The 18,017-nt window shown below is 46.3% G+C and overlaps 1 protein-coding gene across 1 annotated transcript in view; it reads left to right on the forward strand.

The window, feature by feature from the left end:
* Window positions 1-18,017, forward strand: part of C4_2H1orf141 (chromosome 4_2 C1orf141 homolog) — a 171,705-nt gene that overhangs the window by 53,820 nt on the left and 99,868 nt on the right. The window contains exon 5 of the mRNA XM_069232472.1: window positions 7,845-7,939. Within this exon, the coding sequence (XP_069088573.1) occupies window positions 7,845-7,939 (95 nt within the window). The remainder of the gene's footprint in view (window positions 1-7,844; window positions 7,940-18,017) is intronic.

An 18,017-nucleotide genomic window follows, 5' to 3' on the forward strand; every position in this document is an offset into this window, starting at 1 on the left:
TGAACTTTGTGAGTGCGGGGACACCATTACACGCGTGCACTACATATAGGTCACTACCTATATGTAGCTTCACCATGGTAACTCCGAATATGGCCATGTAACATGTCTATGATCATGGAATTGCCCCCTCTATGCCATCCTGGCATTGTTGGTACAATTCCATGATCCCAGTGGTCTGTAGCACAGACCCTGGTACTGCCAGACTGCCCTTCCTGGGGTTTCACTGCAGCTGCTGCTGCTGCCAACCCCTCAGACAGGCAGCTGCCCTCCTGGGGTCCAGCCAGGCCTGGCCCAGGATGGCAGAACAAAGAACTTCCTCTGAGAGAGGGTGTGACACCCTCTCCCTTTGGAAAATGGTGTGAAGGCAGGGGAGGAGTAGCCTCCCCCAGCCTCTGGAAATGCTTTGTTGGGCACAGATGTGCCCAATTCTGCATAAGCCAGTCTACACCGGTTCAGGGACCCCTTAGCCCCTGCTCTGGCGCGAAACTGGACAAAGGAAAGGGGAGTGACCACTCCCCTGACCTGCACCTCCCCTGGGAGGTGTCCAGAGCTCCTCCAGTGTGCTCCAGACCTCTGCCATCTTGGAAACAGAGGTGCTGCTGGCACACTGGACTGCTCTGAGTGGCCAGTGCCACCAGGTGACGTCAGAGACTCCTGCTGATAGGCTCCTTCAGGTGTTAGTAGCCTTTCCTCTCTCCTAGGTAGCCAAACCCTCTTTTCTGGCTATTTAGGGTCTCTGTCTCTGGGGAAACTTTAGATAACGAATGCATGAGCTCAGCCGAGTTCCTCTGCATCTCCCTCTTCACCTTCTGATAAGGAATCGACCGCTGACCGCGCTGGAAGCCTGCAAACCTGCAACATAGTAGCAAAGACGACTACTGCAACTCTGTAACGCTGATCCTGCCGCCTTCTCGACTGTTTTCCTGCTTGTGCATGCTGTGGGGGTAGTCTGCCTCCTCTCTGCACCAGAAGCTCCGAAGAAATCTCCCGTGGGTCGACGGAATCTTCCCCCTGCAACCGCAGGCACCAAAAAGCTGCATTACCGGTCCCTTGGGTCTCCTCTCAGCACGACGAGCGAGGTCCCTCGAATCCAGCGACGCTGTCCAAGTGACCCCCACAGTCCAGTGACTCTTCAGCCCAAGTTTGGTGGAGGTAAGTCCTTGCCTCACCTCGCTGGGCTGCATTGCTGGGAACCGCGACTTTGCAGCTACTCCGGCCCCTGTGCACTTCCGGCGGAAATCCTTCGTGCACAGCCAAGCCTGGGTCCACGGCACTCTAACCTGCATTGCACGACTTTCTAAGTTGGTCTCCGGCGACGTGGGACTCCTTTGTGCAACTTCGGCGAGCACCGTTTCACGCATCCTCGTAGTGCCTGTTTCTGGCACTTCTCCGGGTGCTACCTGCTTCAGTGAGGGCTCTTTTTCTTGCTCGACGTCCCCTCTCTCTGCAGGTCCAATTTGCGACCTCCTGGTCCCTCCTGGGCCCCAGCAGCGTCCAAAAACGCCAAACGCACGATTTGCGTATAGCAAGGCTTGTTGGCGTCCTTCCGGCGGGAAAACACTTCTGCACGACTCTCCAAGGCGAGAGGGATCCGTCCACCAAAGGGGAAGTCTCTAGCCCTTTTCGTTCCTGCAGAAACCTCAGCTTCTTCTGTCCAGTCGAAGCTTCTTTGCACCCGCAGCTGGCATTTCCTGGGCATCTGCCCATCTCCGACTTGCTTGTGACTTTTGGACTTGGTCCCCTTGTTCCACAGGTACCCTAGATTGGAAATCCACAGTTGTTGCATTGCTGGTTTGTGTCTTTCCTGCATTATTCCTCTAACACGACTCTTTTGTCCTTAGGGGAACTTTAGTGCACTTTGCACTCACTTTTCAGGGTCTTGGGGAGGGTTATTTTTCTAACTCTCACTATTTTCTAATAGTCCCAGCGACCCTCTACAAGGTCACATAGGTTTGGGGTCCATTCGTGGTTCGCATTCCACTTTTGGAGTATATGGTTTGTGTTGCCCCTATCCCTATGTTTCCCCATTGCATCCTATTTTAACTATACATTGTTTGCACTGTTTTCTAAGACTATACTGCATATTTTTGCTATTGTGTATATATATCTTGTGTATATTTCCTATCCTCTCACTGAGGGTACACTCTAAGATACTTTGGCATATTGTCATAAAAATAAAGTACCTTTATTTTTAGTATAACTGTGTATTGTGTTTTCTTATGATATTGTGCATATGACACTAAGTGGTACTGTAGTAGCTTCACACGTCTCCTAGTTCAGCCTAAGCTGCTCTGCTAAGCTACCATTATCTATCAGCCTAAGCTGCTAGACACCCTATACACTAATAAGGGATAACTGGGCCTGGTGCAAGGTGCAAGTACCCCTTGGTACTCACTACAAGCCAGTCCAGCCTCCTACAATTATCAACTATGTTATGGAAGATGGCATGAGTGATGTAATATGGAGAGTAATTAGCAGTGCATGGCGAAGGCAGATCACACTTTTTTTTTGGTGTAAATCTGTTCAGTAGTTTTATCTAGGGCAGCAAATCCAAGGAGATCTCCAGCTTAGCACTGATTGGCTGCCGATATTTCAAACAACAAGTGTTGGCAGCCATTTTGGGACTCAACTTCAGCCGAGTCCCCCAAAAAAAGAAAAGAGGACAGGGTTTATATAACCCAATGCTCTAGCCTTGGTCCAGGTGTCCTCCCTGGATCCCCCCCCCCCCAAGGCTTAAACATATATTTTTAAATCACAGAGAAATCTGCAGATGGAACCACCGATTTCACTGTGTTTAAAAAAAAAACACAAGAAAACTGTCTCCTGCATTTGAAAATGCTTTGGCCCCTGGGTGGGCCAGGTCCTGGGGACATTACAGGCTTAAAATTGAAGGGGGGCGCACAACCCGCACCCCCCTCCTCCCCCCCAGGGCTTTAGAAGCCTTGGGAGCCACCTGCGCCCGGTAACCGGTAAAAGGGCTAGGAATGCAGGGATGCAAGGATGCAAGGAGCAGCATACCACCATCCCTGTAATGACTTTCACAAAATGCTGTCTTTTATCGCAACTGCTGTCTGATAAAGGGGCTGTGGCTCCAACCAAAAACAAAAAAACACTTTTCTGATGCAAAGGGAATTGCATGGATAGTGTAGTGGTCACTTGGACTGCTGAATGCTAAATCCCCCACTCTCACTACTCTGCAATGCTCCAAAACTTGGAAGCTTTCCTCATGGACAGTTTCCACTTTGCTAATGCCCCACCAACCCCTTTGAGGAGCTAGAATGCCATCAATGGTTTGCAAAAGCAGAGTTATTGCAAAGCATTCAGACATTTAATTACAATTCTCAAGGGGAGTAGATACCTCCTTTCATGGGCCTTCTTCTTTCCGATTGCAAGGGGTTACAACAATATATATATACTACGGTTTGCAACGTCATTTGTGATTCATAAGGTAACACAAAACCCTTTAATTCACCTAGTCCATATTTCCTGAGTCGAGTTTCACTTAATTAATTAGCTCCAGTACATTATCAACTATGCAAGAACATGTATTTCATCAATACTCTGTATTATTTACTAAATGTCTAGTTTTGGGTTATTTCCAGACCCTCTGGTACCTACCCAGAGGTCTGTCTCCTTTGCAAGTTTTCTGGGGTCAGAGAATTATCTTCCAACAGGTGTCGGCGTAGCCCTGGGAACAACAGTGGAACATGTGCTTTCTGGCAATCAGACTGTACAGCCCTTCAAAATTGTTTACTGTGCTACCCTTCACCCATCCATCCAGTGCTTTGCAAAAATCCTCCACAAATTCCTCCCAAGCCTGGTGAGACAGTTTACAGCTGTCCCTGAACATCAACCTACACTCCTCAGGGTGAATCTATACTTTCTTATCAGGGTTTCTTTCATAGAGGTGTACCTCTGCCTGCCACTCGCCTCTAGGTCCAGTTGGCCCTCCCTCTCATCCTCAGGAATAGAACTCCCCAGGCCAGTTCCCCAATCCTTCTCAGGAATGCTGTGCACTGCCAGAGCTCTCTCATACTCTGGCAACGACTGATAAATGTCATCCCTCTCCTTGAAGCTAGGCACCAAGTCTGAGTATGTGGATGGTATTTTTAACTCTAGAGTCAATATTGCTGCCTCTTCTGGATTTTACCTGCATCGCTGGTAAGCCTAGAACTCTCAAACTGTGCTCATTGACCAATTTCCTTTCCTCAAGAACAATTTTTCCCTGGCGAGGGCCTTTTCAGCCTCTGCCCTTCTCTCCTCTACAGCCAGCTGGAACCTCAGGTTCTTCTCAGCCTGTCTATCCTGGGGCTCCTTAGGGGACAGAGTGTTGGATGTGACAGTGCTTCTGCCACTAGACCCAGCAAGGAACTCCCTATTTATGGGGTCTGCACTCTCTTCTTGTATCCCTACCCAGTCATTTTCCTCATCCTCCTCAAACCTCTCAGGGCCATTGCCCTCTTGGGATGCTGATTGTGAACCCTCCCATTCAGAGTCCTCACTGATCTTGTGGTCCTTCTAAGGGTCTTCCTCACAATCACCACCCTTCTGGTCCTCTGTTGAAGCTTTTTCTCAGTGTGCCATTTAAAAATAATAGCGGGCAAACCGAAGGTCCCAATGGTTAGATTCCCCACTCACAGCTAGTCCCCTCCCCCTGCAGAAACCTTTTAACTCCCACAAACTGTAGCACAACAGGTCATTGAGGTCAAATGAGATTCCATTTTGGCATTGTACTACTAATGCAAACAGCAAGAGTCCCAAGTGCAAGAAGATGAAGCAGAAGTAAACAGTAAAATTGACCAATGTGAGAGAACAGGAGAAAACAAAGTGTGTAATGGTCTAAGTGCGGAATTGCAGTGCAACAATGAGTTACAGTGGCATCATGCAAATGCAAGTTCTATCCTCACTGCTGATCACCAATGTTAGAAATAGGGTTTCTGGTTGGCTAGGATATGCACCTAAGCTAGGCACAACCCACCACTCTAGTCAGGACAAGTGAGATGCACACCAAAGATAACCTGTGCTTACCCTCTGGTAACTTGGTACAGAGCAAACAGGCTTGTCATCAGAGGCAATGTGTAAGGCATTTCCGCAACACACTCATACAGAAACACAATGACTGCACCAGAAAAGAGATTCCACACAGGGTTATATAAAACCATCGAATATTGTACACGACATAGACCAAAACAACATAAATCATAGATACTGTGCATACCAAGTAGTCACTTATGTAGTACTCGTTATCCTTAACAAGATGAGTCCAACAACAACATGTATCATGGGAGTAGTGCATATAATGCAAATGCGTTTAGAGAAACATACATAAATCACCACATATCATCATAAGTACATAGGGTGCAGGATAACTGTGCGCCTACTACATGTATTATGGTAATTTCTCCTTTCTGGCAAGGCTTTCCTAAATCTGCAAGTTCATAATTGGGGAGCCTCCATCTAGGTCTCACCCCGTAATGGCCTCTCGAGGAACAAGAAGCCTCAGGTCTGGCCCAATTGGGGGGGGGGGGGGGGGGTCGGGAAGCATGCACTACAGGAAATAGTGGGGGGACCTCCCCTGATTGAGAAAGGGCAGCTGCCAATGAATGCGGGGCACATCTACTGAAGGGGCAAGCAAATAGCCCCTTGCTAGCGGAGGAAGCGCGTGTTCCACGTAGTAGCGGAAAAGGACTCCAAACACTTCCTCCCAAAGGGCGCACGTCATCAGCAGGGATGATGGGAGGCAAGGATTGAATGTAGTGCTCTTAGGAACGTGGACACCAAAGGCTCATCCTGGTTGACAAATCAAGCACCCTGAGCCTGTCCCTGAAGCCAGGTGCTGTTGCAGGCCCTTCGTGGTCTGGAGATGCAGCCTGTTGTCACTGGGGGCTTCATGGAAGATGAGACGGCCTGGAATGCCCACGCTGGGTTGCCAGTGGTTTGCGAGCCCTGCTGTCCACGTCTCTCACGGCAGAGGTGCCTCCCTAGCGAGGTTCCTAATGGCTGACGTTGTCACACCAGACAGGGAGGTGGTGCCATTAATGGCACTTCTCTCCATAATGTTGTACGTCTCGCCCCCCTCACTCGAGGGATCATACCTGGAAGCCACAAGGCGCTTCTTCTCAGGAAGTAAGGAACACCCACCACAAGCTGTTCTGAGCCAAGCACAGTGCTCTTCATGTGCTCAGTTGAAACCCACTCTGCTCTCTCTGCGGTTACACAGAGTTGAGGCACACGCTGCTTACTTTGAACCAGAGGACAGCAAAAAGTGCTCACCCTGTGCTGGGATTGAAGAGGGAGGGAGCTGCAAACAGCACACACCTACCACTAGGCTCCTTGGAGAATAACTGGGGTGGGGTGCACACAGGGAGCGGCAACCAGGGCAGCATATCCAGATACTCTGCAAAGTGGCTACCCCTCCAACAAGCCCGAAGACCAAAGCAGGAAGTTCTACTGGTGGTTCCTCCTGGCAGCACATCAGTCCTCTGCCAATGTGCAAATTTCAGAGCCAGCAATGTCTGTTTACAAGTCCCACACAGAGTCTAAAAACATGGGTCCAGAGACCCAGTACTTATACTTATGAATGCCTTTGATGTAAGGGGTAACTTCAAAGAAATCCTGAGAAGTGCACAACAATCCCTTTCAGTCCAACCCGCGCTCCAGATGATCACTAGGGGGTAAATCAGTCCTTTGTGTGAGTCTATAGAGTATGCACAAAGTGTTGCTGTCACCCAGGCTAGACGTGGACACAAGCACAAGGAGTCTCAAGCACAGAGAAACTCCCACTTGCTAACAGTGGCATTTCTAAAGTAATAATGTAAAATCCAACTACACCACTAATTAGGATTCATCACTACCATTTTAAACATACCAATCAAGGCAAAGCTATGTCTTTCTGATCAGGAATTATCACTTAAAAGTATATAATGGAATTCCCAATGCAAACCTTTGAGAAGACCAGGCGTCACAGGAGTGAAAAATGAAGTAGACTGTTTGTCACTACTAGGACATGCAAAACATAAAGGTACATGTTGTAACTTTTACCTACAAAGCACCCTGCCCATAGGACTACCTAGGGTCTACCTTAGGGATGACCTTTGCGTAATGAAAGGGGGGTTTTAGTCTTGGTAAGTAGTTCTAAATACCAAGTCCAGGTGGCAGTAAACTGGGCACTCAGTAAAGTGACAGGCTTGAGACAGGTTTTTAAGGCTACTTCTGTGTCTGGCACAATCAGTGCTGCAGACCCTGTGTATATGTTATGCCACTATACAGGGGACTTACAAGTAAATCAAATATGCCAAACAGTTGTAAACCAATTATATCATGTTTAGAGGAGAGAGCACATGCTCTTTAGCATTGATTAGCAGTGGTAAAGGGCACAGAGTCCAAAAGCCAACAAAAAGTAGGTCAGAGAAACAGGATGAGGAAGGCTAAAAGTTTAGGGTAACCCTGCAAAAAGAGCCAGGTCCAACAATTAATAATAACAATAATATTAATAATAAAACAGGATGTTCTGTTGATGCTAGGACAATAGATGTTAGTATTACCAGGCTCAAGGTTGCTCACTTGTGTAATTGAACATGGAAGGTGATAAGGCTAATTTGCTCTTAATAGGATTTGTGCCTCTGATATGGAAGCGTAAAGCTACTGCAGAATTTTACCAGCAAAATGAAGAAAGAAACGGTACAGACATTGTGCACAGACCGGAATTCCAACTCCATCCCAGTAATAAACTTACTTTCCTGATATAATGAAATTGATCTGCTATACTGTTAATCTAGAAATGAACATGAAAAATTGCATTTTGGATTGTTTAACTTATATTTCCTTTTGTTTGTGTCAAATAGAAAATGTGGCTACAGATATTAGAAGGATAAACAGAAAGCCAAAGTCTGCAGTTTGCAGGGCACAGTCCGCCAGAAGACCAAACTGGAAATCAAAGGTAAGAATCACTCTCAAACTTTGAACTTTTCTGCATATTCACCACACCGCTGTGCACCTAGCACAAGAAAATGTTTTATTCTCGTAGCACATGAAACCTGCTACAGTTCTGCATTCATGTCTGTATCCATAGCAACAATAAAAGCACATCAGTATGATCAGGTGCTTCCCCCCCCCAAACCTTTGCAACCCCCCACACTTTTTGCTGAAATTCATTTTTGTTGGCATTAGGGCTCTGTGCACTTTGCCATAACTAACCAGTGCTAAAGTGCTTGTGATCTCTCCTCTAAACATGGTAAAACTGGCTTACACCTGATTGGTATATTTCATTTACTTATAAGTCACTTGTAAAGTGGTATACCATATACCCAGGGGCTATAAATTCAATGCTGCTCCTGGGCCTTTTTTTAACCCCTCAGAACATGATCCAGGCCTGCCATTGCAGACTGAATGCAGTTTTAAACTGTCAATTCAACTTGCCAGTTTAATCCTCTTGCCAACCCTTAATGTCCCCTTTTATTACATACAAGTCACCCCTAAGGTAGGCCCTCTGTATCCAATAGGACAGAGTGCATTGTAATTAAAGGGTTGGATATGTATTTTTAAGTTTAACATGTCATGGTAGTGAAAAACTCCCAGACTAGTTTTTCACTACTGTGAGACCTACCTCTCCCATTGAATAACAATGGGCTGCCTTAGTATATTTTATAAGTGCTAACATTTGATTGGAAACAGATGACCACTTCATGAGTGGTGTCTGAGAAATTGTAATTAAAAATCCTCTTTGTTAGAAATTGGATCTCTATTTGGCAGAGGTATACACCTTTATCCAAGTAGGGACCACAATCCTAGTCAGGGTAAGTCACAACACATTCCAAAGTATCCTCTGTCCACCCTCTGGTAGCTTGCCCCAGAGCAGTTAGGATTAACTTAGCAGGCAATGTGGAAAGTATTTGTGCAATAACTCATACAGTAACGCAGTGAAAACACCATAAAAGTACACCACACTAGTTTAGAATAATAGATAATCTTTATCTGAATAGAATATGGTACAAATGTCAAACTTCCAGTGTACACAGGCAAAGTTATGAATCTTTAAAGATTAAATCCCAATAAAGCACTTAGAAACGCAATAGCTCCAACTGGGGCTATTGTGACGTCGTTGGCTGAGTCGTTCCTAATAGTCCAATGCCAATGGCACCGGTCACGGAGCTGCATGGAACCCTAGGCACAGTACCTTTGAAAACGATGAACCAAAGATGTCGTACAGAGTTGGGAAGGTGAGGCATCACTGGAGCAAGTGCAGCGTCAGTCCCTTACGGCATCCGGGGAGGTGAGGCCTTGGTTCGGTATTGCGAGGCAGGGGAGGTGAGGTGTTGGTTCTGTCCGGTTGCAGGACAAATGATGTGGTGTCAGTGGTGAGGCGTCAGTTCCTTGTGACCCGGCGGGGTCGATGAATCCAGTCAGTCAAGACGAGGTGAGTCGACTTCACAGTGCCACGATCTCACTACGGGACGTCAGCGGCGTTGCAGCAATGTTGGACTTGCATTGCAGGCCGCAGTTGTTGCATGCAGCAACGTCCACAGAGCAGGCAGTGGTGCGGTGTTGGTGCTGGAGTCACTGAAGTTGATAAGTTAGCTAGAATCCAGTAGATAAAGTATTTGTTGGCCCTGAGACTTCAGAACAAGAGGCTAGCTCAATCCAAGTACTTTGAGAGCACTTGTGGGGAAGGCTGAGTCCTTCCAGCAGAGTGGGAGGTCAGCAAGCAGCAGGGCCACAAGCACGGCAGCAGTCCTTATCAGCAAAGCAGTCCAGATGAGCAGCCAGGCATTCCCTCTGACAGAGTCCAGGTGTAGATCCAGAAGTGTCTGATTTGGCGGGGTCGGAGACCCAATATATATACCCAAAAGTGCTTTTGAAGTGGGGGAATCTTCAAAGAGTGGTTTTGAAGTGCACAAGTCCCCCTTTCAGCCCAGTCCTGTCTTCTAGGATCCCTGTGGGGGGTTATCAGATCTGTGTGAGACGGCAGGCCACTTGCCTGTGATGTGTAAGAGAGAGACCTTCCACCCTTTTGCCCAGAGAGACCTATTCAATATGCAGATGAATGCAGATGTAACTGAGTGTTGTGTGTTTATGGCTGTCTAGGTGGAATGCACAAGGGGTGCTGTCAACCAGCATAGACCAGACGTGGATTGGAGACAGACTGTACAGCACAGATGCCAGTAAGTGCAGAGAAATGCCCACTTTCTAAAAGTTGCATTTCTAAAATACTAATATTAAATCCAACTTCACCAGTACACAGGACTTTCTATTATCATTGACCATACAGGGCTACTCCTTCCAGATCAGAATCTACCACAAAGGTATACTGGGGCAGTTCTAATGCTGGTCTATGAGAGGAGCAGGCTTCACAGTGGTGGAAAATGAATTTGTGAGTTTTCCACTACCAGGACATCTAAAACACATAAGTACATGTCCTGTCTTTTATTTACATAACATCCTCCCCTATGGATTACCTAGGGCCTTCCTTAGGGGCGACTTACATATAAAAAAGGGGAGGTTAAGGTTTGGCAAGTAGTTTTAAATGCCAAGTCGAACTGGCAGGGAAACCGCCACACAGGCCTTGCAATGGCAAACCTGAGACATGGTTAAGGGGCTACTTATGTGGTGGCGCAATCAGTTCTTCAGGCCCACTAGTAGTATTTAATTTACAGGCCCTGGGAACATGTAGTGCACTTTACTAGGGACTTTCCAGTAAATTAAATATGCCAATTGGGTATGAGCTTATGTAACCATGTTTTAGGTAGAGTGCACATGCACTTTAGCGCTTGTTAGCAGTGGTAAAGTGTCCAGAGTCCTAAAGCCAACTAAAATGAGGTCAGGAAAAGAGGAGGAGGAGGAAGGCAAACAGATTGGGGTAACCCTTCAGAGAGGGCCATTTTCCAACACTCTTTAATGGTTAAATCAGATTTTAATTTACAATTTTAAAAGCGCCATGCATTTTTCTACCCTAGCTATTTGGTGCTTGCAGCCGTCCCTAGGTCACATGACTGGGTGTAGTTGGCAGTTGGACTTTGTTTATCTTTCTCAGATAGCCACACAGTAGAGGGATTAGGTGTGCCAGGATGGGCCATCAACTAACAGGATGGGAACAGAGCTGAGCAGAGCCCCCCTCACAACTAAATAGACTTTCACAAAAGGGTTTGCCACCCTGCATTTTTCATGCAGCCACTTTGGAGCCAGGGCCAGGGAGTCGGGAAAATCAAGCAATCTAAAGGGAATTCTCTAGAAACTTCTCCTTCTTAAAGGAAGGCACCAGTTATAAAAGTAGGGCCCTCTGACCTACTCTTCAGTACACTCCTGGACCTGTGGAAGACTCAGAAGGACTGCTGTGCTGCTCTGCAAGAAGGATTGCTACTCTGTTGTCCTGCTGCCCTATTGCCTGAGTGAAGGACTGGACCTGCATTTTGAACCGAGGACCACCGAGAGTGACTCCAAGGGCTAGTTGACTGGCCTGTTGATCAGAGCCTCAGGGGCAGAACAGGCTTAAACCACCTTGAACCCAGGACCTGGACTTTATCTGCTGCAAGTCCGACTTCGCAAGCAGTGCCACCCAAGTCATAGACCCTTAGAAGTGGGCTTGAATGTGCTCTGCCAACCCAGCTGTGGTCCTGTGGGCAGAACCGGTGCAGCACGATGCATCTTGCATCTCTGCTTCGGAACCACCACCGCACAACGCATCCCAGATGCAGGGCTTCGCAACGCAGCTTGCAGTTTCCTTGCAGCTGGCCCTTGATAATGGCATCCCTGATGACTACACAGGACTTTGCATCGCAGCCCTACAGTTTCCTCTGAACCACCAGTGCGCAATGCATTCTTGACACAGGACTGCATCACAAGCACCTCTTCGACCACATCCATAATGACGAAGCAGGGTCTTGCATTACAGCCTCACAGCTCCTCAGAACCACCGCTGTGCGACGCATCCTCGACATGGGATCTCACAACGCTCTGCAACCAGTATTTAAGGTACTTTGTTCAGCTGTTCTAACCTGGTCCCTGTATATGGCCCGGGCTTCATCGCAGTCAGCCTTAACTTGTGACTTTGTCCTGGTTCTGCGCGACCAGATAACCACAGTTGGCACTTTCTGCCTCTAGGCACAGTTTTTAACTAAAACTTTGAAATTGTATATCTCTTGTTCTACTGATTAGATTTTTGCTGTTTTAATGTCAAATAGTTTATGAAAATGTACTCTATTTTTCCAAAATGGTGGGTTATTTTTCCTGTATGTGTTTTTACTTTATTACTGTTTGAATGCTGTGTAAGTACTTAGCACTTTGCCTTCAAGTTAAGCCTGACTGCTTTTGTGCCAAGCTACCAGAAGGATAAGCATAGGTTAATTTAGTGACTTTTGTGGCTCATCCTAACAGGAATTGTGGCTGTTGCTTGAACAGCTGTCACCCCCATTCATCCAATAACCCCTTTTCTCACATTAATGAACACTATGGGGGTCATTCTGACCTTGGCGGTCTTTTCGCAAGACCGCCGAGTTACCGCCGCGGTGAAGACCGCCGACCGCGGCGGTATGCCGCTGTGCGCATTCCGACCGCTGGGAGCGTTCCGCCGGAAAACCGCCAGCAGCCACACTGGCGGTCGGCAGGAAAGTGGAGACTGGTCAACCTCCACCGCCACGCCAGCAGAACGCCGCCCACAGAATTACGACCCACATTTCTGTGTGGCGGTTTTCTGTTGGCGGTCACCTCCCCATGGCTCCTGTCGCCTCCCGGAGGACCAACGCACAAGGTAAGTTGATCGTCCGTGAGGGAAGGGGGTGGGGGGGTGTTGTGTGATGTGTGCGTGCATGGGGGTGTGCGTGTGAGTGTGTAGAGGGGGTGTGTGAGTGCGTGCATGCGGGCGGGGAGTGCTGCTGTGCCTATGGGCAATGTGTGTAGTTCGGCGGGTGCGCATGTCGGCATGTATGTGTGCGGGTATGTGTCCCCGTTGTGTATGTGTGTGTGTGTAGGGGGTGTGTATATGTGCATGTTGGGGGTGTGTGCATGTCGGGGTGCGTGTATGTGCATGTCGGGGTGGGGGTGGGGAGGGGGTTCGTACCACCTCTGGGAGGTGGCAGGGGGGTGGAGGGTGTGGGGGGAGGACTCGGGGGGGCAGCGGGGGGTGGGGGAGACCCCTATCAGTGCCAGGGAAGGAATTCCCTGGCCCCGATAGTGCCTACCGCCATGGTTCGCATGGCGGTTCCCGACCGCCAGAAACCGCGGCGGTAAGCAGGGTCATGATACCGTTGGCGGTCTTGGGTCGACCGCCGGACCGGAGTGCGCAGACTCCAGCCCGTCGGTCATGACCGCCGTGGCTGTCGGAGTGGGGAAGTGGCGGTCGATCGCGGCGGTGACCGCCGCGGTCAGAATGCCATTTTTTTGACCACCGGTCTGTTCGCGGTCCGACCGCCGCCTCTCCGCCGACCGCCAAGGTCAGAATGAGGGCCTATATGTTAATCTACAGTGTAATACAATAAATGTGCATGCTTGGAATGTTGTGCAAATCGTACTTTTTCCTCGGGTTTTGTGAATTGGAAATGATAAAGTTACACAATGCAAAGGAACATTCTTACCAACCAAGGGTGTAGAAGTGCTTTTTTTTTTTAGAAACTGTCCCAATGTCTTTGTCAAATAAGATTAGCTAGCGTAGATGTTCTCATCAAATCGTATATGCCTTCTAAATGTCACAGAAGTATGTTATCCTGACAGAGCTGTAGCCCTCTTTATCAAGTATTTTTTCACAGTTAATGTAGAATAGATGTAGAATTGTCATTTTTGTTCAATGAAACAATGGATTTTTTAGCCTTATTTAGAGTTTTGGATTCTCTGTCTCAATCATGGAAGATGTCCCTTCCACTGTATTACAAGTGACTTATATAGCCCAGGCATTTGTAATATGGCAGATGGTATATCCATCACGTTCTCTATCAAAACGTGAGCATTGATGATTTACATTATTTCCAATTGGAGGAGTTGTATCCTTCCAGGAGTGACATAGAGAGGGCTCTTTTTTTTCTCTCAAAACTCCATGCATGTATTTTCTTGTTCTCTCCCTGACTGCTTATTACACTCACATTCCCATCCCCTACTCTTTCTGCTTGCACCCCAGCCCCCTGTCTGTTGCTCACACCTCCTGCTCTTCATTTTTAGGTCTGGCAACCAAGCGCTTTCCAACCTGTTGTTATCTATCTGTGGGCTTTTAACCACACCCATCACTTCCACTTGTTCATGGGCTTGCCTTTCCAAAATCCTGTGATGTCACTCCTAAATGCTTTGTTGTCCCGCTTTGGGGCTGTTTTGTTACCGCCTTGCAGACTGACCCTGTTACCTGGATAATTGCACGATTGCCGATATACTAGAGTGTGGGCGAGATGCTTTTTTTTTTGTCTCCCTCCTTCATGCTCCATGACAGCCATGGCTCTCACAGTGCCAACAGCGCAAACTCAATCGGCAGTATTGAAGCACTGGTCACATTGTTTACACTGTTACCTAATCAGAGTCATTTCTTTTGGCACTCCCCTTTACATTCCATAGCTTTCCCAAAAACACTTAAAATTGATAAATGCTTTACTGAAAAACAGAAATCTGAAAAGCAGCTCTCCTGGCATAGCTGGAGAGATGAAACTACGATATTCACTGCACTCGGGAAAACTCAACACAATACTTTGCAAGCATTCTTTTTTACAACATGTTTGCCCATGACTGAGCCTGTGGTGGTCCTAGGACAATAGGACCACCACTAAAACGTTCAGCATGACACATTATTTCTGTTTAGGTCATTTCTGGGTCCCCACACTAGGTTAGTGAGGACCCCCAAATAATGGCCCCTCCCACCACTCTGTCCCTTTTTAACTTCTATTATGGCTGGAACTTTTGTTTTAAAGCTGGGAGTAGTTTGTGTTTGAAGGGGCTTAGTATTGCAGTAGGCCTGCTAGCCCTGAAAAAATGTAATGCAGTATACCCTCTAGGACCTCTTTCTGCCATTCTGTTTTCATGTCTTTATACCCTCTAGGGGCTAACTATATGGTTACATGACCATATTTCTTGCAAATGATATATTTATTGTGGTGTCTTCTAGGGGCTGTTCGGAGTATTACAGTCAACAAACTACATTATTTGCTGCTCTTGGTCGTCCTATAATGCTTTGCAGTGCATTCTTTCACAAAACATTTTTGCTCATAACCCGGCCTGTGGTGGTCCTGGGACAATGGGACAATGGGACCACCTTCAAAACATTCACCACAACCTTCTTATTCTGTCTAGACCCTGGGTCTCCACACTAAGTTAGTGAGGATCCCAGAATAAGAACCCCTCCCACCATTCTGTCTTTTTTTTTATCTCTCTTATGGCTGGAACTTTTTTTTTACAGCCAAGAGTAATTTGTGTTTTAAGGACCTTGTCTGTAATATCATTGCAGTAGGCTTGGTAGCCCTGAAAATGTGTAATGTACTATGCCCTCTAGGGGCCATACATATGATTACAGTGCATTACTTTTGGTCATTTTCTTTTCATGTGATTATGTCATCTAGGGGCTAACTATACGGTTACATGACTATGGGCCACATGTACGACCCCGAGTTTTGCAGCTTGCAATTTGCGACTCGTTTGCGAGTCACAAAACCTTATGTACAACAGTGTACTTACACTGTTTGCGATTCGCAATTGGGTCGCAAATGACCTACCTCATGAGGTAGGTCGCATTGTGCGACCCCATTGGGAATGGCCACCCTCACAGGGATGGTGGCCTGCTGAAGGCAGCAGACCACCATGTCTGTGACTGCTTTTAAATAAAGCATTTTTTTTTTTTTTTTTAAATGAAGCCCGTTTTCCTTAAAAGAAAACGAGATGCATTTCAAAAACAAAAATGAAAAGTTTAATTTAATTTTTTCAGAGAAGGCAGTGGTCCATGGGACCACTGCCTGCTCTAAAAAAATATTTTCACTGCCATTCACAAAGGGGAAGGGGTCCCCTGAGGACTCCTTCCCTTTTGCGAATGGGTTACCACCAATTTGAGACTGTTGCTAACTGCGATTGTTTTGTGACTGCATTCGCGGTCACAAAACAATCGTACATCGGACTGCGACTCGCCCTTGTGAAGGGAACGCCCCTTTCTAATTGCGACTCGCAAACCCTTTTTGCGATTTGGTAAATAGATTACCGAATCTCAAAGCGGGCCATTTGCGACAAGAAAAAAGTTACGTACATGTTGTCCTATGTCTCTTACAAATGCTATTTTCACTGTGGTGTCCTCTAGGGGCTGTTCTGATCATTAAAGTCTAATGCCAAAAGCTGTTTTCTAATAAAGGTTTTTTATTGGGCTTATATGATAACTATATATGTTTTATTAATCTCTCCTTATTGCAATTATGACCACGATTCAGGCCAATTTAACATCTTTATAACACCATGGCTGTTTGAACACTCTTGATATATTTGGGTGACCCTTCTATTGTATTTCTCTTGTTACTCCTCTGAAGCTATTTTGTGTCTTTGTTTGGGAATTGTGTTAGCCAGCCAGCAACTTTGAGGGTGGGGTGGTGAAAGTGGTATTCTATTGGAATTAGCATGGCAGATTTAAATTACGATGCTAAATGACAACAGTTTCATTTTTGGCTGCAGAAAAATGAAGAAACTAAATGGAAGTGCATCAGTTATATGCAGGGCCACTGGAATTATGTGGAAGGAAAATATCAAATTATGAGGCAGGGTTGATCAATTTATGTGGCAAGAAAAGTCCAGTTAAGAATTTACAATGCCAATAGCTCTAACTCAATCAAATGTGAGAAACATTGCATTGCAAATGCTTGTTATTGGAGTTGAAGTTACTCACAAGCCTGCTGATGAAACAAGATTTATTTACTTTGTTTTATCTGGGAGAAGCAAAGGCCACAGATCTGGCTTGAATGTATAAACATGTGTAAATAAAGACATGCACTAATGATGAATGAGGGCACTGGCACATTTTTGTACTCATTGTTTCTTTTTGAGGACATTTATCTCCATCTGGTTCTAATGAAGTGTCTAACATGCAGTCCTTTTCACTCTGCAGCTCTGGTTTCAATTTATAGTGTACATGTCTTCATGTTTCTGAACAGCATATTCCAAAACCAAAGCAAGCACTAACTACAAGGATTATACTGTGAAAGGAGACAGAGTGCCCAATTTAAATGTAACAGTGACAGAGTTCCCACCATGCCAGCATTATGGTCCCAATTTTGATTCAAGCAGACCATAGTTTGACGACGGCTGAAACTACTCTGTCTGTATTGTGGTCAAACGCCTCTGATGGCCCAATGGAATAAGGGCCGTCAGAGTTTTGGCTGTATGTCCGCCCACCTAATTTAGAAGGACCCAAAATGTTTACTAGTATGTTGCCACCCACTTCCACCACTGTTGCAGCACTTGCACAACTGATGCCACCCACTTGCACCACTGGTTTTGCGTCTGGGATTCATCATGATTCTAAAGCGGTGCTTGAATATTTAGCTGAGAGTCATGAAACATGCTGATTCAAAAGAAAATATCTTAACAACTTAAAATCTTCCTGTACCTTGGTAGTGAGAATCTGAAATGGAATGAAAAAATCTATTTCATCCTAAACAAGTCAAAACCAGGAAACAACATTAATGGGGATTTATCAGAAGACTTTGCAACTAACTCACCTCCAAAACGGATATGTAAATCGGTCAACAGCTCGAGAAATCCTCCCCTAATATGCTAAAATCTGGGGGCTTGACAGTACAACAAAGCCACTACAGTGTTTGAAAGATCAAATTGGAAACATCTTTCTCTCACCGAAATTCCTAGAAAGTGGCATAAAAAGAGCCCTATTAAGAGATACGTCCTCAATAAAGTCAACTCAGTGATAAACTATTTAGTTGACATGGTAGACAAATAGCAATCCATGTTGGAGAAACGACTATCGGAGATGAGAACAAATACCTGGATTTGGGCATGATTAAAACAAAACCCTGTGCAAACCAGCTGGCCCTCTAAAGAAACGACAACAAAGCCTTGAAAATCAG

This window comes from Pleurodeles waltl, chromosome 4_2 (genome assembly GCF_031143425.1).
Source record: "Pleurodeles waltl isolate 20211129_DDA chromosome 4_2, aPleWal1.hap1.20221129, whole genome shotgun sequence".
In the NCBI taxonomy this organism is placed as follows: domain Eukaryota; kingdom Metazoa; phylum Chordata; class Amphibia; order Caudata; family Salamandridae; genus Pleurodeles; species Pleurodeles waltl.